The 27,746-nt window shown below is 43.9% G+C and overlaps 1 protein-coding gene across 5 annotated transcripts in view; it reads left to right on the top strand.

The window, feature by feature from the left end:
- The window catches only part of SEMA5B (semaphorin 5B), a 352,197-nt gene that overhangs the window by 190,917 nt on the left and 133,534 nt on the right, over positions 1-27,746 (top strand). For all 5 annotated transcript variants that reach the window (XM_074967136.1, XM_074967132.1, XM_074967133.1 and 2 more), the window contains 2 exons: positions 6,752-6,851; positions 26,599-26,644. In XM_074967136.1, the coding sequence (XP_074823237.1) occupies positions 6,752-6,851; positions 26,599-26,644 (146 nt within the window). The remainder of the gene's footprint in view (positions 1-6,751; positions 6,852-26,598; positions 26,645-27,746) is intronic.

Below are 27,746 nucleotides of genomic sequence, written 5' to 3'. Positions count from 1 at the left end.
CAGGAAGACAGGGGAAGTAGGAATTGCAGTCACTGAGGCAAGGATGTGATTAGTGCACAATTAAGACAATATAGCAAAGTGTGTCTGTATGTGTGAGAGAGAGAGAACCCAGGGTAACACCAAGATCTCTGGCTTCAGGAGTAAAGTTAAGTCTGAATGTTGGCGTACTTGTCTAGGCAACCCTGCCAATGCATCTATAGATTTTTTTCAGTTGCCCTGCTAATTTTGCCACGTTGTGGTTTGGTTTTGTGCTGTGTACAATAGGGACTAGGAGGAGGCCACGCAGCTCATTTGCACAGGATTGGAACTCAGTTCTCCAAAGACTATTGCACTAACCCCACAGTGTGACCTACAGAGAGAGATTCAGAATTTCAAAGGAGGAGGTTATTAAACTGACAGTGAATCACATATTAAGATTACATGGTCTGAGGATTGTAAGACAATTGTAGCTTTTTATTCAGCTGTGAAAATGTCCATGCTGAGAGAAGGAAGCTGTAAAGAAGATTTAGATGATGGAATTATAAAGTGGTGTCTCACTGATTGTGCTGGGATTTTATGTGGATGCTGTAGGGAATCTCTCTGCAATGACCAAAGCACACTGACCTCAGGGGACTGGGGGTAGCACCTAAAGCCTTTTCCCTTCTAGGTTGTTGGTGCTGATCCAGTCTCTGCTGGTGCTGATGGGAAGTTATCACCGTCTGATGCTGTCTGTTCAGCGGTTTATATAAAATGAGGACCATGGTCTCAGTTCAGTTTGTAGCAGAAAAGAGCCCAGATCACAAAAGCCACTGCCACCATTGAGGCTAATTCCAAGGGAAGATAGCTTGAAGTGGGCTGAGTTACAGGAGGCTGCACACCCAGCTAAGTAAATTAGAGGCCTCAAAGATGGGTCTGTTGCTGGGGAGGAGGCATCATCACTGTATTCAGCCTGAGACCTGAACCTTTGTTACAAGGAAATCTGTTGGTCAGTGGTGGGATCCAGTGCAATCCAAGACCATTCAGAACTGACCGTTCCCAACAGAGAGGCCAGTGGCTGACTGGACATGAAGAGTGAACTAAAGGTGGTCCCTCCCTGTCAGAGTTGAGACACATTACAAGGGTGCGTGTGAGATACTTTCATGGCCACTGCCTTAACTGTACCTGTTCTATGGATAAACAAATGTCAAGGCTGTCAAATAGGCGCACCTTCCATGGAGGCTAAATTCACATGCACACAACTCAGGCACCAGGAAAAATACCCATTCTGTGTTTTGTGACATGCAGCCAGTGAAGCCAGTTCAAGTCTTTTTAGGAGGGCGTCTTGAGACACTTAGGAAACCACTCCATGTGTGGTCAGGTTAGCCCTGTACAAAAGTGGGTTTGAGTGTTGGCGGAGCAGATATTTATTTATGCCACTGGGTTTGGCAGGCGCCTAGGAGAATAGTATGTTTTGCTCCATTATGCAGGCCTTTACTGTTGAATCAGCTTTATTTTATGGGAACTTTATATAATATAAATCTGTAGTCTGAAGGCTAATTAACGGAGTTTCTGCTTTGGGTTTGTTTCTGGAGTCGGGTCCTGGGGGATTCCTTCCCATTAATTTCCAATCTTGCCTATTTCAGTATGTTTTTGTTCTATCTTTTATGTGTTCCAGTGCTACCTTCTCATTTCTAACAGGGAATAAATGGGTCCAGTGATGGTGGATTACAGTGGCATACCTCTAATAGGAATATTACTTATCACCTAGAGAGGGTTTTGCATTTTCCAGATGCAGGTATTTAACATCTTGATCCTTACACGGTGTGCAGCAGTTTGCACGAGACTGTTGCACTCCAGTGCAGGTGGAGGCTCTATGTGGGCACAAGTGAAATTAAACTGTAGGTGGAATCCTTTATGCAGAGATGTCTCAAGCCCTCTGCTTTCCTGCTTCTTTACTCATAAACATGCAAGGTGTGAATGGGATGGAGAAAGGGGATTTTGGAGGAGACACGGGATTAAGTGTGATCATAACGAGGTTTATGAGACAATTTCCACATTTAGAGCTTGATCCAAAGCCCACCAAACTTAATGGAAAAAATCCCGCTGGCTTCAGCGGCCTTTAGATCCAGCCCTTTCACCACATCCTGTTTACATGCAGGTGATTAATGCACAATGAAGTGCTAGCAGGATCAGTGGCTAACCTCCCAAATGGCATTGTGCCTGACCCCAGCCTAAAAAATGCAACAAATTCCTTGTCTTTTCTCCCCACCTTTGTGCATGCGTGGAGGACTGATGTTTTTTATGAAGGCCCTGGGTCTTTGCAGCCATGTTTGTGAACCAGCTTGGCCCGCAAATAGGCCAGCAAAAGTTCAGGGGCTCTCGATCACATTGCAGACCGTGGGCTGTATTTGAAACAATTACACTTTGGGGTACTAACGTGGAGAAAGCGACAACGTGGCTCTTTAACCCCCTGGAAATAGAAACATGAAGCACAAAGGAGGCCTTGATGAGCAGATTGCCATTAAGTCATTTGTTTCCTAGATTTCCTGCCCCTGCTGCTGACATGCCGAGCCAGAGCGTTGGGTTTTAATTTTTCATAGTGTTTTTAAACAGATAAATTTGCAAAGGTAAACATGCCTCGGCACTGAGGGCTTCCAGCCAAATGAAAAAGTCAGCTCTGAAAAATCAGCTCTTGGAGAAAGGTCAAATGCAAGCAAACTCTAGAGTTCATTGGGTCCATATGTATAAACTTCTGCTAAGGTGGGACAGGCCCAGCCAAACACTTACTCTCACAGAAGTGAGGCTCATTTTAAAATAAAAGCATTGAGCTGCCCTTAGGGATGCCTGTGGTCTGAGTGACAGGATTTAATGTGTCGAATGAAAAAGACCTACATCCTCTCTCGCAGCTTGGATTTCCATTCCACTTTATCCATTCACTGTAATAGAAAAGAGGGTTGGGGAGGATAATGTGCCGTTTGGCATTAATTCCCATCACTTGCAGTTAGATAGTCTTAGCTGGGAACCACGCTGAGCTTAATAATCTCCAGCGACATGCCTATAAAAGCTTAATTTTGCTATGAAGATTCATTCCTTTCAGCCTTTAATTTAATAATCAGGAAAGGTTTCTTTATAAGTCGTGCCACCTGCAGTAGTAAATAGAAAGCGGGGCAGTGCCTGTTACTTCATAGGCTTGCTTGATGTTTAAACTGTCTGCGGCAAGAACTGAGCCACTGACAGCTTTTTCACTAGGATTGTTGTTTTTTTACCTGTGATTTGTCAGAGCTTGCTATCAAAAGGAAGAGCTGAGGACTGGGCCTCTCTGTAGTGAGGAGATTTCATTTAGAACAGCAGATGAGGAAATCCTCTTCTTGCCAGTGAATTATAATAGTGGGCTGGTTTGGGGGGAGGGGGAAATAGTTGGTAGGAGAGAAGGAAAACAGAGAAATTATGGCATAAAAGTCGGATCCTTAAAAGGTTCTATGGTTATGTGCTGACCTTCCTTTCCTCCACCTTAGACAGTGTTTGACCTCCTGCATTAGACAACATGAATGCGCTGGTTCACCTGCCTGGAAAGGTGTTATTCTTCCAGCTTCTGCTGCTTGGCTCAGAAATGTTTCTGCAGCTAAAGAGCTACAGGAAGAAAAGTTGGAGCTGCATTAGTGAGGACGTCGCCAGAGGTGAAAGCATCACGCCTCCCTGGTGCTAGCAGACCATTAAAGGTCTCGGAGGACTGCTCAGTAGGTGGAAGTGCTTGAAGATTAGGCTTGCTGAATTATTTCGTACCTCACACCTTTGTATTGAATAGCAGAGGAGGGTACATGCATTCCATGTGCCAGGTTAGTGTGATATGAATGCTTGTTTGCGAAGATTCAGGGCCCGATCCTGAGCAGTGCAGGAAACCCATGACTCCCACTGAAAAGCCCTGAGGCAGGATGTTTAAATCCATTGCCATAAGGGGCCTGACTCAGCACTGAGTCAGAGCACCAGGCCACGGTTCAGTGCACAGTTGATCACAGTGGGTGGAGATCGCTCACTCAGGAGCAATTCAGGCGTGGGTGAGAGACGTGAGAACATCCCGGGGAATGTGGAAGCTTGGAAGAAAGAGTCTGTCTGGGAAAGGGCAGGGCAGGCTAAGGGGAAATGGGAGACAAGGTGAAGAGTGTCCAGGGTGCTTCTCAAGGTTTTGGTGGCTCCAGGTCTCATTTAGCCTTCATCTATCCCTCCTGATTGCTGGAATGAGAAGGGCTTGGGGTTAACCAGCAGATACCCAGCCGTTTGTTTGTTATAATACCTTGCACTTCTGAAGCCCCTTCAAAGCATGCCAAGACCTGAAAGTGCTTTGCAAACAGTGCACACCCTGTGACTCGGAAGCCTTACGACTCCCTGTGTAGAGATGGGGGAACTGAGGCACAAAGAATCATAAGGTTAGGGTTGGAAGGGACCTCAGGAGGTCATCTAGTCCAACCCCCTGCTCAAAGCAGGACCAATCTCCAATTTTTGCCCCAGATCCCTAAATGGCCCCCTCAAGGATTGAACTCACAACCCTGGGTTTAGCAGGCCAATGCTCAAACCACTGAGCTATCTCTCCCCCCAACATTAAGACCGAAATTTTCAAACATGGATTCCTAAAGTGAGGCACCTAAACCCATACTTAACATATAAATTAAATGTGTGGATTTTAAAAGCTCTAGTGGGCTGATTTTGAATCTGTTATGTCATGCAGAACATAACAGCATGATCACAGGTGGGTGGGTAGAAAGGATCACTGCTCCATGGATTGGCATGTACATAGAAGACATTAACTTTCACTTTGAAATCTCTTACTGTGCTGGATCGTAATTATCCTTCTGAGCTTCCAGCTTCATCTGGCCAAAACTTGGGGGGGGGGGGGGGTGTTTCGGTTAACAAGATATTTCAGTATTTTGGAATTTGCTTTCAAAGTGCAAATTTTAGCAGACGATCTTGCAAACCGAAGACCCTGGAAAATTTTGGTTTGGGAACACTGAAAACATGTTCCTGAAAGGGGATAAGTGAAATTGACATTCTTGTCAGTGTCACATATGCTATTCATTGAATAATGGTTGCTATTCCAGCCAGGGCTCTCTGCTGCAGAACTGCGGACCCTGGAACACTGGCAGCTTTCCAATGGTAACCTACTTGTGTTTTGACTAAAGTTGTGTCAGATTTGTAATAATAGATTCAGCAAAACATCTTGCTTCAAAGAATTCATCAGAAAATTTTTGATCAGCCCTACTGTCAGCACCATAGGTGCCAACTCCATGGGTGCTCTGGGGCTGGAGCACCCACGGGAAAAAAATTGTGGGTGCTCAGCACCCACCCGGCTACCCTGCCGATCAGCGTCTCCCCCTCCCTCCCAGTGCCTCCCGCCTGCCATGATCAGCTGTTCAGCCATGCAGGAGGTGCTGGGGGGAGGGGGTAGAGTGAGGGGAGGGGTTGGAGAAGGGGCAGGGTGGGGTCTTGGGGGAAAGGATGAAGTGGGGGCGGGGCTTGGAATGGACCAGGGAGGTCGAGTACCCCCTGGGAAATCTCGAAGTCGGTGCCTATGATCAGCACCGAATGGGAGCACAGTTTTTGGCCCTCTGGTCATAAAATGGCTAGAGAGATAGTGGTATGGTTCTTATTTTTGCCTCTGCTACCCTGGATGTTTAAACTTATTCAAATTAGAAATAAGGCATACGTTTTTAACAGTGAAGGTGATTAAGCACTGCAACAAACTAACCAAGGAATTGGTGGATACTCTATGTCTTGCTATCTTCAGATCAAGACGGGATGCCTTTCTGGAAGATATGCTTTAGTCAAACACAAGTTATTGGGCTCAGTACAGAGGTAACAGGGTGAAGTTCTATGGCCTGCATTATACAGGACGTCAAAGTAAATGATCTAATGGTTCCTTCTGGCCTTAAAAATCTATAAATGCCTTAGCATTACTTCTAAGAACTGCCGTGGACCTGGACTCCTTTTTTTTAAGACTTTTTTTTTATTATATCACAAACATTTTCCCCTGGAACTTTCAATAGATGTTAGTGTGTTAACTGTCATGACTCTCATGGGCCTCCTATTGACTTCAGTGGGACTTCTGCCCATCTGAGGATGCCCAGTTCTATTGCTTAGCATCTAACTTTTGTGTGTTTGCAATTTGAGGAAGTGCCTAGCATGGCAAATCCAAGCTAGATAAATAAGGTACATGTATTGTATAGGGCCATATTCAAGCCCGGTGAAGAATTCTGTCTGGGCACTGTATGGCCCTCATCACGCCTGTTGACATAGGGAAGTTCCATCCTCATTTCACTGATGGGGAAACTCCAGTACAGGGTAGAATAAATGACTTGCCTAAGGTCACACAGGAAGTACGTGATGGAGCTAGGAATTGGACCCAGGTCTCTTGAGTACCAGTCTAGTGTCCTAACCACTAGACCAGCCTTTTTACCCTGAATGGCGCTTCAGTGAGATTGCACCACTAGCACCAGTTCTGAATTTGGCACATAGACTTTAAAATAAATTAATAAACCAAGCCACCATGATGTCTGTTCAGAGTTCACGCTGACACTCAGTCTTTGGGCATCGTGGATGTGAAAATAACTGCTGAGACAGCCTCCCATTATTATGCAGCTTTTGCAGATTCTGCTCAGAGTAAACAGAAGCACTTTAAATAGATTATTAATTATCCTTCCTCTGACAGATACTCAGTAGGAAAACCATTAGTGAATGTCCGGGTGAACTCTGTGTTTCTGGAGCAGTGTCATTGTTTTCTGCTTTTTCATTTTGTTTGCAGATCTGAAGCCCTGGGTGTCGAATTTCACCTATCCAGGTGTACATGACTTTTCTCAGCTCGCACTGGATGCCAACAGGAATCAGCTCGTTGTGGGAGCAAGGTAAAGATAATCTTGTAATTAGACCAGGATTGCTATTCAAGCTCTTTCCCTGCAGGTTACTGGCTTCAGGGGAGATTATATATTTCTCTCTCTCTCTCTCTCTCAAAGAGAGGGCTGTAATTATGTAGGGGTTTTAGAATCTCAATAAAATTGCAAAGAGTCGAAATCACGACTATTTTTTTAAACCATCTGAAATGCAATTAAAATGAAACAGGAAGCTGCTATCTCCCAGAGAATAACAGATGTTAGAAAAGTTCTAGTAGGCCAGTGTAGTCCATCGATCTGCCAGTGCAGGATTGAGACCTATGGTTTATTTATCGGTGGTTTGTCTAGTCAAGTTTTCCAGCTACACCATTTTCATTATTGAAAAGGCTCCCATCTCTCTGCAATGCCATAACTGGGACAATTGTCTTTATTTTCAACTCTTTCCCCCCATTATTAGCATTCAAATTTAACATTGCTGTGCAGTGTTCCTTGTGGATGTTTTGCTTTTAACTAAGAATATATTTGCACAACCAGAAAATCTGAAACCTAAGAGTAATAGGTAACAAATCGGTGGCAGCATCTTGCAGATTGGTGTCACATAATGAGATATGCATATCTGTGTTAAAAGTAATTCCAGACAAAAGCGTTGCAGCGGTGAAACTGCCAGGGAAGAGGTTATTCCAAATACTGGAGCAAAGAATAGGCAGATTGGAACACTGTGTTCTTCTGCCAGAGTTATACAGATGGTGAATGGATTGGGCAGAACAGCCTGAATTAGCTGCTCAAAAATAAATGGTTTTATGAAGGAGATGCCCATTCATTGAATTAGGAAATTTAGGTTAAGAGATGCATGTAGTGTTTGTAGATGGCTGAGGTGAAAAGTGAGAGCGGTAAATTAAAAGCAACAGTCTGAACCTTCAGTGTCTGCATGCGATGGCCCTGCTGCCTTTTGGTCCAGAAGGCGTAACCTGGGGAAAGGTATAAAGGGCTTTGTGGGGGACATGTACTGCCCTACCAGGTATGTGATGGAGATATTTGAGATGTGCTAGCTCAGGGTTATCTCGTTACCTATTGGGCAGTGGCAGGAGCAGCTAAGGAGTGTTGATTGTAAAGACCCAACTCAGACTAAAGACAACATTCGCACTGTACAAGAACTTGCTGACTAGGAGAAAATAAAAGCTTTAAAAGGGGGATAGTTGAGACCCCGTGAGACAGTCTGCACAGCTACAAACTGAAGTGAAGCAGCTTGGCTGAAAGAAGGATGGTGCCCAGACAAATGGAGACACACAGAACAACTGGGAAACCCGAAGGGAAACCTATAACTTCCCCGAGAAGGAAGCTGCAGGGAATGTCAGATCTGGGGAGATAGCCTCCTGGAACTGTGGAGGTGAGAAGCATCTATAAGGAGACAGTCGTTTTCCAGCAAGTTGAGGTGCTGCTATGGAAAAGCAGCCAGAAAGCATCATTACAAGAAGTCTCCATTGTTCAGCCTGTCCAGGGGACCGCCAGCTCCAGCAGGAGCTATAAAATGTCTGTCCCACGTGGAATTCACATGGGCTCTGAAGCGCAGAAGTTGTTTCCATAAACAGGCATTGCAGAGAAGGCCATTGGTGGTAAGGAAGTTACTGAGCCCCGTTACAGGGCTGTACACTGGCAATCAGAGAGGGCCTGCGTTTTGTGAGACTGTTGGCCACTGTGATAGGTCTGATGCCCTTCGTTTGATCTAGGACTGTGCAGCTGCCAGTGATGGAGGCCTGTGTGCTTTGTAGGGGAGTGATTAAAAGCTGTACTGAATATGCCTATTAGTGTTTGGCAAAGAGGCAGCTCAATGTGTTAAGGGAAGGTAGACCAGGACATGATTTAGAAATGCTTATTCTGGATCAGGTCAAAAGAACTGTTTCTGAGTATCAAAGGGGAGAGGATATGTATTAAAAAACCCTCCTTTGGCTTTGGAGGGGTCAGATCACTGGTAAACAGGTGGCGTGGCACCGGGTACCCCCAGTGCCAGCAAACACTGACCACAGGGCCATGGTAAAGTGTGAACAAGAAAAATATTCTGTACTAGCTAAGCTGAAGGCCTGGAGACTGGATGGACAGGACTGAGGCCCTAGAAGAGTTACCTAAATTCCAACCTTGCAGAAATATGTGGGATTGCAAATAAGCTCTGGGATCCTTAGCCTGAAGGTCTGGCACCCTGAGTTGATTGAAACTCTCTGGAGAGCCCTGGAGCCTGGTATCAGCTTAGTACCTCAGATGGCAGCATCTGAGCAGGCTAAAAATAGGCTTTTACCTGCATAGCTGGCAGAAAGTTCCAAACAGTGCTGTCAAACCTGTGCCATTTGGGAAACATCACTTCCAGCCCCAGAGCATCTTCAGTTGTATCCAGAGTGTGGCTGCCACTGAACCATAAAATGAACAAGTGCTACCAGGTTATGTTGCATGGGCAGAAATTCATTACAAACCAGGAAGCTGGGACTGTGGCAAAGTCCTGGTTCGGGAGTTTATATGCACGTTTTGCACACCTGGGAAGATACAGAATGTCAGATCATAAGTATTGGAGTCTGTCTAAGCTACTTCCCATTGCTATAGTATCTGGGTAACTCAAGATCTCTTATCCTTGGAGTCCCCTTTTGAGGTAGGGGGCTGCTATTATCCCATTTTTTAGCTGGAGAATTGAGGCACAGAGAAACTAAGTGACTTGTCCAAGGTCACAGAGGAAGTCTGTGGCAGAGCAGGGTCTTGAACCAGATCTTCAGAGTTCTAATCTCGTATTTTAACCACTGGTCCATCCTTGTCAAAGATGCTGAGCAGCCTCAGATCTCACTGACTTCAGCTGGAGTTGTGGGTGCTCAGCAGCTCTGAAAATCAGGTGTGTGTGCCCACGTAGAAATTAAAACACAAAAAACTTGTTATCGCCCACAATCTGATGGGTACATTGAGAGATTGAATAGCACTTCGTCTATCAAGTTAGCAATAGGGACAAGATGTGCAGTCCTTAGTTCACCTCTGAATCTGATCCAGTATTTCTCTGAGAGAATGACTGAGATAAGTTTCAGAGTAGCAGCTGTGTTAGTCTGTATTCGCAAAAAGAAAAGGAGTACTTGTGGCACCTTAGAGACTAACCAATTTATTTGAGCATAAGCTTTCGTGAGCTACAGCTCACTTCATCGGATGCATGAAGGGAGCTGTAGCTCACGAAAGCTTATGCTCAAATAAATTTGTTAGTCTCTAAGGGGTCACAAGTACTCCTTTTCTTTTTGACTGAGATAAGTTACTGCCATTTGTTATGATGGCTTATATTCATATCACTCAGCCCCCTACCGGCTTTGCCCCCTACCAAGTCATCTGTGGCTGAGAAATTACTTTGCTAGTTGAAGTATTCATGGGTCTGTGATCATGAGAGTGTGTCTGATTATATCACTTGTAGGAGGGTATCTGAAATCTGTTGCAGAAGCTGGAAGGAAACTCAGAAAAAAAATAACCTCCACTCTTACCATATTAAGTTTCTTGAGGGACAAAAGAAATGGTCTGATTTAAAAGCCGCATCGTAGTGTTAGAAAATAAACAAGTCTGGTAATGTGAGAAAGAAGGACCCTCCTTCAAAATGTACAGAGAAATTCAAAAGGCCATTGACATTTTTTTAAAGAAACTGCCTGATCTTCTGTATGAGAGAGAACAAGGCAAAGGGTGAGAAATGTATGAGTAGACATTACTGCCAGTTTAAACCTTAATTAGGGGTGCACAGAGTTTCTTTACACGGGGAACAATGTGATTTAAAGTGCAGGTTTTAACCCATAGAGCTTTACATGGATTGATCCTCAGGTAGTTCAGAGGTAGACTTATCTCTCATATTAGAGAGATAAGGTGAGTGAGGTAATATCTTTTATTGGACCACCTTCGGTTGGTGAAAGACACAAGCTTTTGAGATACGTGGGCTTCCTTCTCATAAGGTACTTTGCTAGCTGGAATTTGCTCAGGCACTTCAGATAGCAGCTCCTAGGTTACATATGAAGGTGCTAGAGACCGTCCAGGTGAGAGGACCCAAGAGCTGGAATTTGCTGACTTCACATCATGCTCCAAGTCTTAGCAGTCTCTTCAGCTATCTGTTGAGGAGATGGAGATGGAAGAAAAAAAATTTAATTTGTGGCTTCTGGAATCTTTGAACATTGGTCCAGTTTGCTCACTGTATAATTTTTTTCTGTGTAAAGTTTGTACATTTACCTAGCATTCAGCATGGGCATTTTGATTACTTCAGAATAAATAGAACATAGAATCAAATGAACGGACTTAGGTTGCTGGTGCTGGCCAGTGCACACAAGCCGTTGCTGCTGTAATTGAACAAATAAGAGGTGTTGTTCCAGGAGTTGAAGCTGTGACAATGGGCATTTTAACCTATTTTTCCTTTTGTTAGCAATGGACACAAATGTTCCTCAATTATAATTTCAGGGTGGCACCATCTGCATTTCTGCCAAATAGCCTGTTTAATCAGGTACCTAATCTTATAACCTCCCATCACCATGGTATCCACACATGAGGGTCTCAGTTAACTCAAGACATAGTCTCACAGACAGCGCTGTGTGAAAGATCATCTCAGCACAATGTGGGTTCTATGAAAATCATCCTAACCTCACAAATGAGGGCTAGACTGCAAATGTGCCTTGCACATCAGATAAAATGAATGTCAGTGATACCCCATCACAAAATAAATCACCCATGAGAGATAGTTGCTTCTAATAGCCCATACAGGATAATTAAGTTAAAAAATTATGTTCCAGAGACTTGGGTACAAGCAAACACAAGGTCATGATGTTTTTCTGAAAGCTCTAGAGCAGTGGTTTTCAACCTGAGGGTCCACAGACTATGTCTAAGGGGTCTGCGAAAGGTGACTATGAAAATAAAGTTTCAGAACCTAGAAAAGACATTCTGTTTTTTGATCAAAGTATGCGAATACTCCCACCTACAGGTCAAAACCCAGAAGCCCACAGTTTAGTGCCCTTTCTCACACTGCGTCAAATGCTGTGCCAACCCTGTGCAACATCTAATATTGAATTCTGTTCAGTCAGTTTTCAGCCTAAGACTTCTATGATAGGGGTCTGTGGACCACAGGTTAAATTTCCAAAGGGGTCCGCACCTCCATTCAAAATTTTTTAGGGGTCCACGAATGAAAAAAGATTGAAAACCACTGCTTTAGAGAGGTTGCTTTCTAATGCACTCCTCTCAGGACCACTGTATGGTGCTGCAGAGCAGGTTTTAACCTTGTGTTAATGGAGTTGTTACCTTTGGCTGTGGTGCAAGGTTTGTGATATAGCAGTTTTGTATGGATAGTTCGACCTAAAGTGATTCTTTCTCCGTCTGCTTAAGAGTTAAACATAAAGTTTCTGTGGAGTTCAAAGGGCATAAGGAACTCAGCAGGAGCAGAGAAAGGGGTTTGGTCAGCAGTGAACTGGCATCACCAGCCCTGCATGCCTTCATCTGCATATAGAGAATGTAGAGATCATCTGGAGTTTGAGGGGAAAACAGAAAAAGTGAAATAAGGACATTTGGGCTAAGTGATGATGTTTAAGGAGGTGGGAAGGACTACCAATAAAGATGTGAATGATGTAAACACCTAAAAGGAATTATTTAAGATGGCACAACAGAGCGTAACTAAAAGTAATAGGGTGATAGTAAGAAACTCTTGCTGACAGTGAGATGCATTAGAATGTGGAATAGTCTCCCTAGGAAAGTAGTCAAAGCCCTATAGTTTGAGATTAATACAGCTTGCGTGGGCAATGCGTGGGAGAATATAGTGACCTGTCAGAGGGATGGACTAGATAACCTAATAACCAGATTTCAGAGTAACAGCCGTGTTAGACTGTATTCGCAAAAAGAAAAGGAGTACTTGTGGCACCTTAGAGACTAACCAATTTATTTGAGCATAAGCTTTCGTGAGCTACAGCTCACTTCATCGGATGCATGCTCAAATAAATTGGTTAGTCTCTAAGGTGCCACAAGTACTCCTTTTCTTTTTGCTAATAACCAGAGCTGGTCAGGGGAAAGTATCATGGAAGTTTTTGTGTCCCCCCCCATCCCCCCCGCCAAATATGAGATTTTGGGAAAAAAAATTCAGCCAGCTCTATAGTTGTGTGAAAAAGAGGGTGGAAATTCCATTAACAATTTCATTGAAATGTTCCCTATTTTGTTTTTAATTCATTGCTACTGCTAAGGCATATCCACACCGAATTTCTGTGCTGTTATGATTTCTTGGAATATCATTTTTGTCCTTGTATTTTTGTTCACAACTGGCGTGCACACCATTACCTTCTATTAGACAGAACCAGAACTTCTCAACTGCATGTTATAAGCCCTATACTGCTTCAGCTGATGGCAGTTCTCCCATGGCTGGTCAGGGGCCTGTGTTTTTGGAGTCAGAAGAATCTGAGTTTCACCTTCACTGCCAGTGTGAGGGACCAAATGGCCATGATGAGTGGCCCAGTGACAAACATGAAGTCCTAGTGGGCTTCTTTCTTAAGTGGGACAGCTGATTAATCGGAATGATATGCTGCCTCCAAAACAATCCCAACTAAGAGAACTCTACAGTAGCTCTGCCTAGATTCATCACAGAGAAACATTACTAAGGGAAAAGCAGTTGCTTATAGAGTAACTGCAACATATTACTGTGTGCCATTTAGTACAGTTCTCTGCGGAGCGACTATTGATTTTTAAGAAAGAATGATGTTCCAGACAAGTTTTTCTTCAATAGAAACAAAATTACTGGCCGATGAGATTACAAGCTGCAAGGGAGATGTTGGCAGATCAACTTTTCTCCAGCATCCATATGCTGGGCCCTGTAAATGAATCAGTAGAGTAGTGTTTGCATCACTTGATGGAGCAGGCATGTAATAAACCCCTTCTGAGTAAGAAGCCTGGAATCATCTGTCAGTGTCCTAGGCTTCTTCAGATGACAACTTCAGAGGATTATATAGCCCTCTTAGAAGTTCAAACCACATTTGGGCATCAGTGGGGGTATTGTGGGCCAGTTTAGCATGAGATTTGACAGTCAGGACACATAGATATTAATTCTGATTCTATTGCTGCCTTGCTGTGTGCTCTTGGGCAGGTCATTAACCTTTCTGTGGCTCCTTTTCTCCCATCTGCAAAAGGGGGTTGTGAAACATGACTAAGTTATGTTTGTCATGTGCTATAGAAGTACAAAATATTCTTTAGGCCTATAGCTCCGCAGTGTAAGGGACTAGGGCATAGCCAGTCTGGCTTAGCAGTCACAGCTGTCATTGAGCAGGAGTTGGAGGAATCGCAAGAGCCAGGTCCTGTAAGCAAGTATCAGGGTGAGAGCCAGGCTGGGCTTGGAGACTGGAGATCAGCGGCAGTACCAGGCTGGAATCAGGAGGCAAGAGGCAAGGGTCAGAGTCAGGCTGGAGTTGGAGACCGGAGATCAGGAGATCAAGCAAAGTCTGGCATTGCAGCAGGCTGAAATGTATGTGGCTGCCTAGACAACTTCCTGGGGTTCAATAGGACGCTTGGCCAGTCAGAGGGCCATAAGGTACCATCGCTCTGAGTCTCTTGGGTGGTATTTCCTACGGCGCCTACTTTACACAGTACTGCCTGGCTGTGTCTCTGCAGGGGATCCTGTTGGCACCGTGGGAATATCAGCAGACCTGGGATCTAGTCCCCAGATCTTTACAGAGGAGGGCAGAGAAGACAGGAGTTCCAGTTTCCGGCCTTGCATTCCTAAACAATGTGGCTTCTAGCAAATTGCCAAAGCAAGGTGTTAGGATTTGTCTCACACCTCAGTCTGTATCTTGTTTTTACCTTGTCTGCTGTACCCAGTTCTGGTAACTAGTATATTATTTGACAGGTTTCAGAGTGGCAGCCGTGTTAGTCTGAATCCGCCAAAAGAACAGGAGGACTTGTGGCACCTTAGAGACTAACAAATTTATTAGAGCATAAGCTTTCGTGGGCTACAGCCCACTTCATCGGATGCATAGAATGGAACATAAAGTAAGACGATATATATATACATACAGATAAGTTGGAAGTTGCCATACAAACTGTGAGAGGCTAATTAGTTAAGATGAGCTATTATCAGCAGGAGAAAAAAACTTTTGTAGTGATAATCAAGATGGCCCTTTTAGACAGTTGACAAGAAGGTGTGAAAAGAAAAGGAGTACTTGTGGCACCTTAAGTACTCCTTTTCTTTTTGCGGATACAGACTAACAGGGCTGCTACTCTGAAAGAAGGTGTGAGGATACTTAACTTAGGGAAATAGATTCAATATGTGTAATGACCCAGCCGCTCCCAGTCTCTATTCAAACCCAAGTTAATGGTATCTAGTTTGCATATTAATTCAAGCTCAGCAGTTTCTCGTTGGAGTGTGTTTTTGAAGCTTTTCTGTTGCACTACTTACCTTTAGTACTTTTGGTATGATGTCCATCTGTTTGCATTTGGAAAGGAAGATGACGTCTGTCTGTATTTGTACTGGACACTACTATGCTAATAAGCGATGATCACATAAACACCACCCTATACTGGAAACCTACTGACCGCTGTACTTACCTACATGCCTCTAGCTTCCATCCGGGACACACCACACAATCCATTGTCTACAGCCAAGCTCTACGATACAACTGCATTTGCCCCAATCCCTCAGACAGAGACAAACACCTACAAGATCTCTATCAAGCATTCTCAAAACTACGATACTCACCTGCTGAAGTGAAAAAACAGATTGACAGAGCCAGAAGAGTACCCAGAAGTCACCTGCTACAGGACAGGCCCAACAAAGAAAATAACAGAACGCCACTAGCCGTCACCTTCAGCCTCCAACTAAAACCTCTCCAGCGCATCATCAAAGATTTACAACCTATCCTGAGAAATGATCCCTCACTCTTACAGATCTTGGGAGACAGACCAGTCCTCGCTTACAGACAGCCCCCCAGCCTGAAGCAAATACTCTCCAGCAACCACACACCACACAACAAAAACACTAAGCCAAGAACCTATCCTTGCAACAAAGCTCGATGCCAACTCTGTCCACATATTTATTCAAGTGACACCATCATAGGACCTAATCACATTAGCCACGCCATCAGGGGCTCGTTCACCTGCACATCTACCAATGTGATATATGCCATCATGTGCCAGCAATGCCCCTCTGCCATGTACATTGGCTAAACTGGACAGTTTCTATGCAAAAGAATAAATGGACACAAATCTGACGTCAGGAATCATAACATTCAAAAACCGGTAGGAGAACACTTCAGCCTCTCTGGCCACTCGGTAAAAGATTTAAGGGTGGCAAATTTGCAACAGAAAAGCTTCAAAAACAGACTCCAGTGAGAAACTGCTGAGCTTGAATTAATATGCAAACTGGATACCATTAACCTGGGTTTGAATAGAGACTGGGAGTGGCTGGGTCATTACACATATTGAATCTATTTTCCTTAGTTAAGTATCCTCACACCTTCTTTTCAACTGTCTAAATGGGCCATCTTGATTATCACTACAAAAGTTTTTTTCTCCTGCTGATAATAGCTCATCTTAACTAATTAGCCTCTCACAATTTGTATGGCAACTTCCAACATCTATCTATCTATCTATCTAATCTTCTTACTATATGTTCCATTCTGTGCATCCGATGAAGTGGGCTGTAGCCCACGAAAGCTTATGCTCTAATAAATTTGTTAGTCTTTAAGGTGCCACAAGTACTCCTGTTCTTTTTTTAGAATATTATTGTAGCACCTTGGAGCCCCTTTCATGGTCCTGAAAGTCTGAAGTCTGAAGTCTCTAGTTTCTCAGATCACGTGTCAGGATGCTTATAAGCCAGGGCTGGCTTTACACTTCCCTCATCTAGGACAATCAGTCTGTATCAGTGAGTTGGGTGGTCCCAAAAGGAGAGAATGTGGAAGTGGAGAGAGAGAGAGAGGTGTCATTCCTCCCCCCACAAACCATGCTTTTAATTGTGAATTAACATTATCTGCGTCTGTGCGTCCCAACTAGCCACCAGCACTGGAAAAATTTGTGGCTTTGCAGTCTTCAGTAGAGGTCATTCTGAAGCACAGCTGAGTTACTCTGGTTTTAGAGAAAGACGGTAAATACAGGTGAAAATGAACTACCACATTTAAAAGTAATGGAAGCCTGACTCTCCTTTCTCTGGCACCATTTTAAACTGGTATAACACCACTGACTCTGCTCGAGCTGCTCCTGATTTATAGCGGCGGAAGTGAGCTTTGGATCAGGATTTCTTTTCATTAGAAGGAAGATTTATTTTAATCAATAGGCATCGTGCTGACAGACTTGGTGCCTGAAAAGAGAGAGGGCTTTGCAGAGAGCGGAGTACACATCTGTTTGTAGACTGGTGTGCCTGAAAGTATATTGTAAAATACTTATAAACCCTCTAGAGGAGACCTCGGCTTTTGTTCCAGATCATGTTAAATGGCGTCTCATTAGAAATGCCCAGTTTCTCTTTCAGCCGCATGGCTCAGTGCTTTGGAGACAACGCACTTTACCCTCCATACATTCTTTCAAGTTAAGGCAGTTTTGGAGGAAGAATGTGGTACCGTGTTACAAAGTTCAGCCAGGGTGCGTTTGGCCAAATGAGGTGGCTACTCAGTAAGCAGATTTGACTGTGGAATGTTGTTGGAAGGAGAATGAAGTGGATATGTTTTTTCCACTCTTTAAGATGCATCAAGACTGTTCCCTTTCTGTAACAGCTCATGCGATGTGGTGGTAGGCACGAGGAGCATGTAGTCATTTTCAGGCCAGCCAATTAATAAATACTTTTATCTGTGGGATTTGTACTACAGTGAAGCTCTAAGAAACCTTCCAATAAACAGGTATTTAGGTCCAGATTGTGGAGAGCATTCTTGTTCAGAAAAGTACTTAAGCATGTGCCTAAATTCCATTCATGTGAATAGGATATAAGCATGAGTTTATAGTTAAGCATGTGCTTAAGTGCTTTCATGAATTGGGGACTTAGAGAAAAAGCATGATCTTACTACGAATACATACATTGTCTTGCATGATGGGACCCCAGTCTTAATTGAGGCTTCTGCGTGCTACCGTAATACAAGAAATAAGAATTGGGCGATTTTTAGAAACGCACTGAAGGTTGTGAGAAATAAGGGTAGGAATAATAATAATGAGCATGCATGGTATGTTACAATATATACAGGGCCATTCATCCCAAAGGGTGCCCAAAGCACTTTACAAATGATAATCACTTGAACCACCCACCAATGAAATGCAGCCAACTCTGGAGTGAAATGAGGCACTGTTTACCAGTATAAAGCAACTTTGCATGGCAGTTTAGGACAGGAAATGAAGCGGACAGTTTGGATGGGAAGTGATACCATCCTATCCCTTTAAATATATTCATACTGTTGTTTGTTATAGAACTACAGGAGAAAGGTGTTCATAGGATAACTTTGTTGTACCAGACAGTTATTCTTTTGGCTGGTTTGGTCTGCTCCAGGTGTGTGTGTTTTTTTTTTTTTTTTTTGAAGTTATTGTAAAAAGGAAATAACTGAAATTTGTCATCTTCCCCCCCACCCCCACCCCCCCAAAAAAAGATCCAGGTTGGGGGTGGATGGGTGAGGGAATGTACTAAAGTGGGGCTCAGCTCCCCACCCTGTTATGCAGAGGGGTGCCCGACCTATGGTCCCCAGGCCATACATGGCCCGCCAGAGCATTTCGTAAAGCCTTCGGCAGGGCTCGGGCTGACAGCCCCAGGCAGCTCTTTATTTGTGATTTGGGAGAAGGTTGTGTGTTCTTTACTGGTTTCTTTCCCCATCCCCCATTTTCTATAATTCTGATGCATATTTTATGCACTGATTTCTTTATTTGTTTTTAAACAGACAATACTGTACATAAATTGTTTCTATGTAAATAAATACCAAACAGACTGAACTTAAAATATAAATCAATACATATAACTTTAAATCTTAATAAAATATGTAGCGTCTGTGTGGCCGACACAAGGTTGTGCTTAGGTTTATGTGGCCCTCCTGTGTAATAAGGTTAGGCACCTCTGCCATTATGTAAAGGCCTGGTGCACTTGGGTATTCCTTAATTCTACACCTCCAGCTGATTTAAACTCCAGTTCAGCAATTTACTTAAACAGCCATATGACTTTAAGCACGTATCCCAGTGAAATCAATAGGGGCATTCTGAGGTACCTTTTTAAAGTACCCTTTTAAATAGGGGCCTTAAATTGCAGTTCTACCCTTAAAAGTGACTCTGTAAAAATGGTGCCTTCTTACTCAGCAGATATTCTCCCTGGGCATATTCAGAGTCACATTTGCTGAATATAGTGAGTAAAATAAATTTTTGCTGCATTTTCCTCCTGTTAGCCCTGCAGGGCCAACACAGCTAAGAGCAACTGAGCTGGATTCTATCCCTTCTTGTGCATCACCAACAGAACTGTTAGATTCAATTGGTTACAATTGTGTAAAGCCACTAAAAGCCAAAGAATTGAACAGGCATCACTGAGGGCGTAATCTGGCCAGCAGAATTTCTATTACTGATGATGATATGCAAGAAGAAAAGAACTCAGTTTGATCTCAGATGCCATGTTAAGTTTGTTGGGTGAGAAATAAGAAAAAATATCTTTGTATTTGTAAATGGGGCCCATTTTTCTCCATGGAGAGATGACAAACATACAGGACTCCATTCTTATAGAGTTGTGTTTGCAGGACAGAGGTGTACATTAAAGTACTCCTGCGGGAATTCTGCACCACTGCGCATGTGCATATTTCATGTGCTGTGCATATTTTTTATTTTTCTTGCAGAAAATAGTTTCTGCTGAAAAATTGCTGCAGTTCCACCTTTGCCCACCAGAGGGCTCTGTGGTGCTAGAATAGAGCAGCGGCTCCTGGCACGCTTCAGCCAGGATAGGGAAGAGAAAGAGCCTATCTTCTTCACAGCGCCTGTCGGGCCAGGTCAGGAGACAGGGAATATGGGGAGACAGATAGTGTGGGGCTGCTGGGGGTTCACAGAGAGGGGCTCATAAGGGCTAGTCAGGGAGGACAGACTAGGGCAGGGACTGAATGGGAGTGGAGGCGCAGGGCCATGGTGGGAGGGAGGTGCAGGGCCACATGGGAAGAGGGGGAGGTGTGCAGGAGGGAAGGGGGATGGCTGAGTAGGGGCACAGAGACATAAGGACAGGCGCAGATGTGCCTGACTGAATGGGAGAGGCTTGGGGTCAGCCAGGGTCTGCACGGGGATGCTCCTTAACAATCTCTCCCCACCTTCCAAAAAAACCTGTTCCATGCTTTCCCCACCAATACCCAACAACCCTTCAAGTTTATACCCAGGCTCCTTCCCAGCAATTACTTCCCTCTTCCTCAGTTCCTCCATGACCCTGACTCCCCCAAGCCTTTGCACTGCTTGTGAGTGGTGTGGGAAATATGGTTCCGTACTGTAGTTGAAATTAATTATTACTCAGAGTTCTGTATTGATATGCCTAGTAAGGAATATATTTGTCTAAAAACATGTCCTGAATCTTTTTTGTTGTCTGTATTGTTACAGACATACTTGCTGACAGGTATTTTGAAATAAATTACCAAAGTAATTGAAACTGGTGTGATGATATTGTGTTATTTTGACAAATAATATATGCAGAATTTTGAAATATTCTGTGCAGAATTTTTAATTTTTTGGTGCAGAATTCCACCAGGAGTAACATTAGTATGAAGAGTCGAGAAGATAATTGTGTGAACTTTAGTATCCTTGACTGATGGAGGGTTGTGTGCCACCTGACCACAGCTCACAGCTGATGCATATGTGCATGCGCCATATAGTGACCTATGCAAAGATACACCCTGCTTGTCTTTAAACAGACTCTGTTCTTTCTGCAGCTCTTTTGGGCTCAGGGAAAACCATCTCCTTTGAATATGCCTCTTCCTTTAAATGTTTTTGGCTGAATCTGTTCCACTGTGGAAAAAAAAATCTAATATTAAAAGTTTATCACTCAGTCAAACCACCCTGTGCTTCACAGGACTAAAACAAGGAGCTGGAATCTGTGTTATAAGACTTCCAAAATCAATGCATTTAAATAGCATGCTTAACAACAGGAAACCAGCTCCGAGCCAGTTATCATGAGAACTCCTTCCTCGGGGTGTTATAAGACTTCAGGCCCTGTGACATGCTTTAACACCTTCAGGAGCAGGATTATTTCATGATACTTGCACACTGGAGCTGCATTATTATTTTTGTTAAATTAGCATGTGCTTTCCTAAGGGATCCAAGAAAAATCAGCTGTTGCATCAAAATTCCAGTCTGAGCAAGTCCATAGGTGTGTGTAACCCTAGTGCCATGGGTCTGTGAAACAGAGCTCATTGCAGGGCGTAATATTTGTTAAAAGGCTTTTCTACACAGTGTGGCAATGTGCACTACAACAATGTGATTTCTAAGTGCACTAACTTGTTGCGCGCTAACTTGTCTGTGTAGACTCTGCTGGTTTTCACTAAATTTCCCTAGCATGCTTTAACATAATGCTGTTTGAAACAGCACTGCAGTAAAGTGCACTGGGGAACTTTTAGTGTGCATGCAGCCTCCTGATGCAGATCAGTTAGTGCACAACGTCTCAGTGTGCTTCTGGAATCACACCTCTGTAATGTGCACTGCTGCACAGTTTAGACAGGCCCTAAGTCTGTAGCTGTTGAGAAACAGTTTAATAACAGCGGCAAAGAGTCCTGTGGCACCTTATAGACTAACAGACTTATTGGAGCATAAGCTTTCGTGGGTGAATACCCACTTCGTCCGATGCATGTAGTGGAAATTTCCAGAGGCAGGCATAAATATGCAAGCAAGAATCAGGCTAGGGATAACTAGGTTAGTTCAGTCAGGGAGGATGAGGCCCTCTTCTAGCAGTTGAGGTGTGAACACCAAGGGAGGAGAAACTGCTTTTGTAGTTGGCTAGCCATTCACAGTCTTTGTTTAATCCTGAGCTGATGGTGTCAAATTTGCAAATGAACTGAAGCTCAGCAGTTTCTCTTTGAAGTCTGGTCCTGAAGTTTTTTTGCTGCAGGATGGCTACCTTTAAATCTGCTATTGTGTGTCCAGGGAGATTGAAATGTTCTCCTACAGGTTTTTGTATATTGCCATTCCTAATATCTGTGTGTCCATTTATCCTTTTATGTAGGGACTGTCCAATTTGGCTGATGTACATAGCAGAGGGGCATTGCTGGCACATGATGGTGTATATTACATTGGTGGACATGCAGGTGAATGAACCGGTGATGGTATGGCTGATCTGGTTAGGTCCTGTGATGGTGTCACTGGTGTAGATATGTGGGCAGAGTTGGCATCAAGGTTTGTTGCATGGATTGGTTCCTGAGTTAGTTACTATGGTGCGTTGTGTAGTTGCTGGTGAGAATATGCTTCAGGTTGGTGGGTTGTCTGTGGGTGAGGACTGGCCTGCCTCCCAAGGCCTGTGAAAGTGAGGGATTGTTGTCCAGGATGGGTTGTAGATCACTGATGATGCATTGGAGAGGTTTTAGCTGAGGACTGTATGTGATGGCCAGTGGAGTTCTCTTGGTTTCTTTCTTGGGCTTGTCTTGCAGCAGGGGGCTTCTGGGTACACCTCTGGCTCTGTTGATCTGTTTCTTTATTTCCTTATGTGTGGGTATCGTAGTTTTGAGAATGCTTGGTGAAGATCTTGTAGGTGTTGGTCTCTGTCTGAGGGGTTGGAGCAAATGCTGTCTTACCTCAGCGCTTGGCTGTAGACAATGGATCCTGTGGTGTGTCTGGGATGGAAGCTGGAGGCATGAAGGTAGGCATAGCGGTCAGTGGGTGTTCGGTATAGTGTGATGTTAACGTGACCATCACTTATTTGCACCATGGTGTCTAGGAAGTGGATTTCCCATGTAGATTGGTCCAGGCTGAGGTTGATGGTGGGGTGGAAGCTATTGAAATCGTGGTGTAATTCTTCCAGGGTTTCCTTCCCATGTGTCCAGATGATGATGATGTCATCAGTGTAGAGTAGGTAGAGAAGGGGCGTGAGTGGACGAGAGCTGAGGAAGCGTTGTTCCAGGTCAGCCATAAAAATGTTGGCATATTGTGGGGCCATGTAGGTGCCCATAGCAGTGCCACTGGTCTGGAGGTATATATTGTCATCAAATTTGAAATAATTGTGCGTGAGGATAAAGTCACAGAGCTCAGCAACCAGTTGTGCTGTGGTATCATCAGGGATACTGTTCCTGACAGCTTGTGTTCCATCTGTGTGTGGGATGTGTAGAGAGCCTCTACATCCATGGCGGCTAGGATGGTGTTTTCTGGAAGATCACCAATGCATTGTAGTTTTCTCAGGACATCAGTGGTGTCATGGAGATAGCTGGGAGTGCTGGTGGCGTAGGGTCTGAGTAGAGAGTCCACATATCTGGACAGTCCTTCAGTGAGAGTGCCAATGCCCGGGATGATGGGGCGTCCAGGATTTCCGGGTTTGTGGATCTTGGGTGGTAGTAGAATAACCCCGGTCGGGACTCTAAGGGTATGTTGATTTGTTCCTGTGTTAGTGTAGGGAGTGTCCTGAGTAGATGGTGCAGTTTCTTAGTGTATTCCTCAGTGGGTTCTGAGGAAAGTGGCCTGTAGAATTTGGTATTGGAGAGTTGTCTGGCGGCCTCCTTTTGGTAGTCAGACCTGTTCATGATGACAACAGCACCTCCTTTATCAGCCTCTTTGATTATAATGTCAGGGTTGTTTCTGAGGCTGTGGATGGCATTGCGTTCTGCACGACTTAGGTTATGAGGCAAGTGATGTTGTTTTTCCTCTCTTTCTGCCTGTACACGTCGGCGGAAGCATCCTATGTATAGATCCAGACTGTCATTTCAGCTCTCGGGAGGAGTCCATGTGGAGTTCTCCTTCTTGTCCTGTTGGTGGGAAGGTATCTGTGTATCAGTGTGCTTTTCAGTGTTATCTTGAAAGTATTCTTTGAGTCGGAGACGGCGAAAGTAGGCTTCCAGATCACCGCAGAACTGTATCATGTTTGTGGGGGTGGCAGGGCAGAAAGAGGGTCCCCGAGATAGGACAGACTCTTCTGCCAGGCTGAGCGGGTAGCTGGATAGATTGACGATATTGCTGGGTGAGTTAGGGTTACCACTGTTGTGGCCCCATGTGGGAGGTAGGATTTTAGACAGCTTACAGTCCTTTTTCCTTTGTAGAGAGGTGAAGTGTTTAATGTAGATCTCCTGTCTTATTTTAGTAAAGTCCGTTTGTATGGAAGGTTGGTTATTTATGAGAGTCTCCAGGTTGGAGAGCTCTTTTTTGATGTTTTCCTGTTTGCTGTATAGGATGCTGATCAGGTGGTTCCTCAGTTTCTTTGATAGTGTGTGTCATAATCTTTCACTGTGGTCTGTGCAGTATGTAGATAGCAATGGATTTTTTTAACCTTCAGTCCATTTGGTATGATGTCCATCGGTTTGCATTTGGAAAGGAGTTCTTGCTTGCATATTTATACGTGCCTCTGGAAATTTTCACTGCATGCATCCGACAAAGTGGATATTCACCCACGAAAGCTTATGCTCCAATACGTTTGTTAGTCTATAAGGTGCCACAGGACTCTTTGCCGCTTTTACAGATCCAGACTAACACGACTACCCCTCTGAATTTAATAACTGAGTACATGGAAGGTTATGCAGCTGTAAGAGAAGGGAAGGATGTTTTCAGTGTACAAAAGAACTGCTGGATTTGGGGAGATGCTCTTAAGTGAGAACTTGGAAAGATACATTGGACACATTTTGCTAATAATAATAATACCTAGCTCTTTTCATCAGTAGGTGAATAGATTTGAGTAGATTTTAAAGATCTGTACAAAGGAGGTCAGTATCATTATCCCCATGCTACAGATTGGGAAACTGAGGCAGAGGGAGGGAAGTGGCTTCCCCAAGGTCACTCAGCAAGCCAGTGGCAGAGCTGGGACTAGAACCCAAGTCTCCTGAATCCCAGTCTCGTGCTCTGTTAGGCCACACTGCCTAAATACTTCTCAGGAAATCATTCATTTAGTATTGTCTGTGACATGCTTTGATAGGGATCATTGAAGAGTCTCATGCTCCTCTATATCGGTTATTCCTGTGCAGGTGAGTGGAAGGGACCATTGTGATCATTTAATCTGACCTCCTGTATAACACAGGCCATACAACTTCCCCAAAATAAATGACATGTATTTTAGAAAAACATCCAATCCTTGATTTAAAAATTGTCAGTGGGAGAATCTGTCACAACCCTTGATAAATTGATCCAATGGTTAATTACCATGTCAAAAAGTTGTGCCTCATTTGCAGTCCGAATTTGTCTAGCTTCAGCTTCCAGCTACTAGATCATGCTATATCTTTCTTTCTTTATTATATTATTGTATTTATGAATGTACTATATTTAATGTATTCATTAGACTTGGGTGGAAATGTGAATGCATTAAGTCAAGGTTATTAAGCATAAAAACCTACATAACACAAATGATTACAGAAAAAAGGAAACAATCTGTCAATATTTCTTTTAGGTCTGCACAGATCATGAGTGTGTTGTGGGGATGCCTAGGCCCTTTGTCTCCCATAGCCATCTGGCCATCCCCTTCCCCCCTTTAGCCCTTGACAGCAAGAACTGTCATGTCAGAACCTGTCTCCACTGCCTCTGACCCAGAATCCTCTTTGCTTGGGAAGATTCTACATCATGGCTCGGGTGTGAGGGCTTGGGGAGTTGCTGCATAGACCACAGGTTCAGGCCACAGTCCCTTGCACTGATTTCGCTGCAAGTTTTGTGTGTGTGGAGAACGCCTAGCGGAATGCAGCTGCCCTTTTCCCTGCTTTCCGTGTTCTTCTGAGCCCAGGTCTGCAGATTCCATCTCATCCCCTCTCCCAGAAGCAAATAGGAGTATAGCAGCATTGGCCTTGGGCTAGCTGAAGATTTGAATCAGGCCCCTAGTCGTTAAGGTTTCTTTGTACATCTCCATTACAGGCTTTGGAAAGTTTGGCTACAAATTGGCTCAGAGTTTTGTTACAAAGTTCATGAAAAGACAGGCAAAGGGAGGTTATTGTACTGCTGTGCTTGCCAGTGCTGAGGCCTCAGCAGGAGCATCATGTCCAGTTTTGGGCGCTACACGTTCAGAAAGATGTGGACAAATTGGAGAGAATCCAGAGGAGAAATGATAAGGTTTAGAGAAAAAGACCTATGAGGAAATGTTAAAACAAAAACCCTGGATATATTTTGTCTTGAGAAAAGAGTTGAGGGGGACCTGATAACTCTTCAGATATGTTAAGAGCTGTTATAAAGAGGATGGCGATCAATTGTTCATGTCCACTGAAGGTAGGACAAGAAGTAATCGGCTTACTCTGCAGCAAGGGAGATTGAGGTTAAAGATTAAGAAAATCTTTCTGACTATAAGGACTGTGAAGCACTGGAATAGGCTTCCAAGAGAGGTTGTGGAATCCACATCATTAGAGGTTTTTAAAAACAGTTTGGACAAACTGTTGTCAGGGATGGTTTAGGTTTAGTTGATCCTGCCTTAGTGCTGGGCCTGGACTAGATGACCTTTGGAGGCCGTCCAGCCCTACATTTCTGTGAAACAAGAGGCACCATTTTAGCATTTCCTTTTGTTATTTTGGTGGATCACGTGGACACTTTTCTTGGAAAGGCTCACTGCCTGTATAAATGCATGACCATACCTTTTAGCCGAAAGTATACAACTTTCCCTCGCTTTCTTCTCTCCCGCCCTTCCTTTTTTAAAAAGTTCTCTTTAATCTAACAACTTTTTTTTCTTCTTCTTTCTCCTCAGGAACTACCTCTTCAGACTTAGTCTACACAATGTTTCTCTTATCCAGGTACGTATGTTCATTTTTTACCCAATCGTTTTGCTTGACTCATTAAGATGAACGTGCCTGGAATCGCTTGGTGTATGTTGTCAATATGCTTCCAGAGTGGCAGAGGGAAGAATTAGACTTTGTTCTCACTGAGAAGATATTGCTAAAGGGAAGGGCATTCCAGTGCTTGGCCATTTCCTTGCTCTTCATTCTTGTGTTTTTGGTGGTGATGGGATGCGTGGGTGCTGAAAACATGGCATCTTAAAGAAACAAAGCAGGTAGTATGACTGATAGCTGGTGCAGCATAAATAAAACCATACAAAGAAATCCTTGGCTTTCCTTAGTGCAGAGGTCAGCAGCTGGAAGGGATGGTTTTAACAGTTCTTGTCCATCACCGCTCCCTGCTTTTGCTGTGCCCCTGGGAGTATGGAATGCTGAGGAGCTAAATGTGTTACTAAAAACAGGATAGGACTTGCAGGCATTCAAAGGTACAGCTGGTTGTAAATGTGTGTCACCCAGCACGCAATGGTAGAGGAGGTGGCTCGTCTGCACTGGACTGAAAAGCCTTACAAACAGCCAATGGGATGAGCAAGATTTTCCCCCTCCAGCTTGAATCTGGAACTGAAAGGTGCAGCAAAATTTATTATTTAATTGTTAATTAATTAAAAGTAACAGAGTGTCTGTCAATAACAAATATGCTGGGGTATAGATTGTTGTTTTCTGTCAGCACTGAAAGATGTGCCTTGCTCTTGTTAGATCAAAATGAGGGCACCTACTCCCAAAGACTTTAGAATCCAAGGCCTCATTATGGCATCTCACTCTATGCAGGTGCCTGAATGATGCCATGTTGACTTCCAGGGGGCCCTTGCCCATGCAGAGTCAGGCTAAAATGCTCTGACCAATGGGCAGTATTCATCATGGCTGGGCAAAGCACCTGCCATACCCTGTTTCCTTGCATGCGAGTCTTTTGACAGGAAGTGTGGATGGAGGGCAGCATAGATATTTAGCATAGATATTTAGCAGTCATACACTTCATTCACGTGCATCTTCCTTTTTTATTCTATGAAGTACAAGTGACAGTGGAATGAACTCTAAAAGTTGACCTCCTCATCTAACAGAACTT

The sequence above is a fragment of the Natator depressus genome, chromosome 11 (genome assembly GCF_965152275.1).
Source record: "Natator depressus isolate rNatDep1 chromosome 11, rNatDep2.hap1, whole genome shotgun sequence".
NCBI lineage: Eukaryota > Metazoa > Chordata > Testudines > Cheloniidae > Natator > Natator depressus.
The sequence above is the reverse complement of the archived record's forward strand: the minus strand, read 5'-3'. Positions and strand labels throughout refer to the sequence as shown.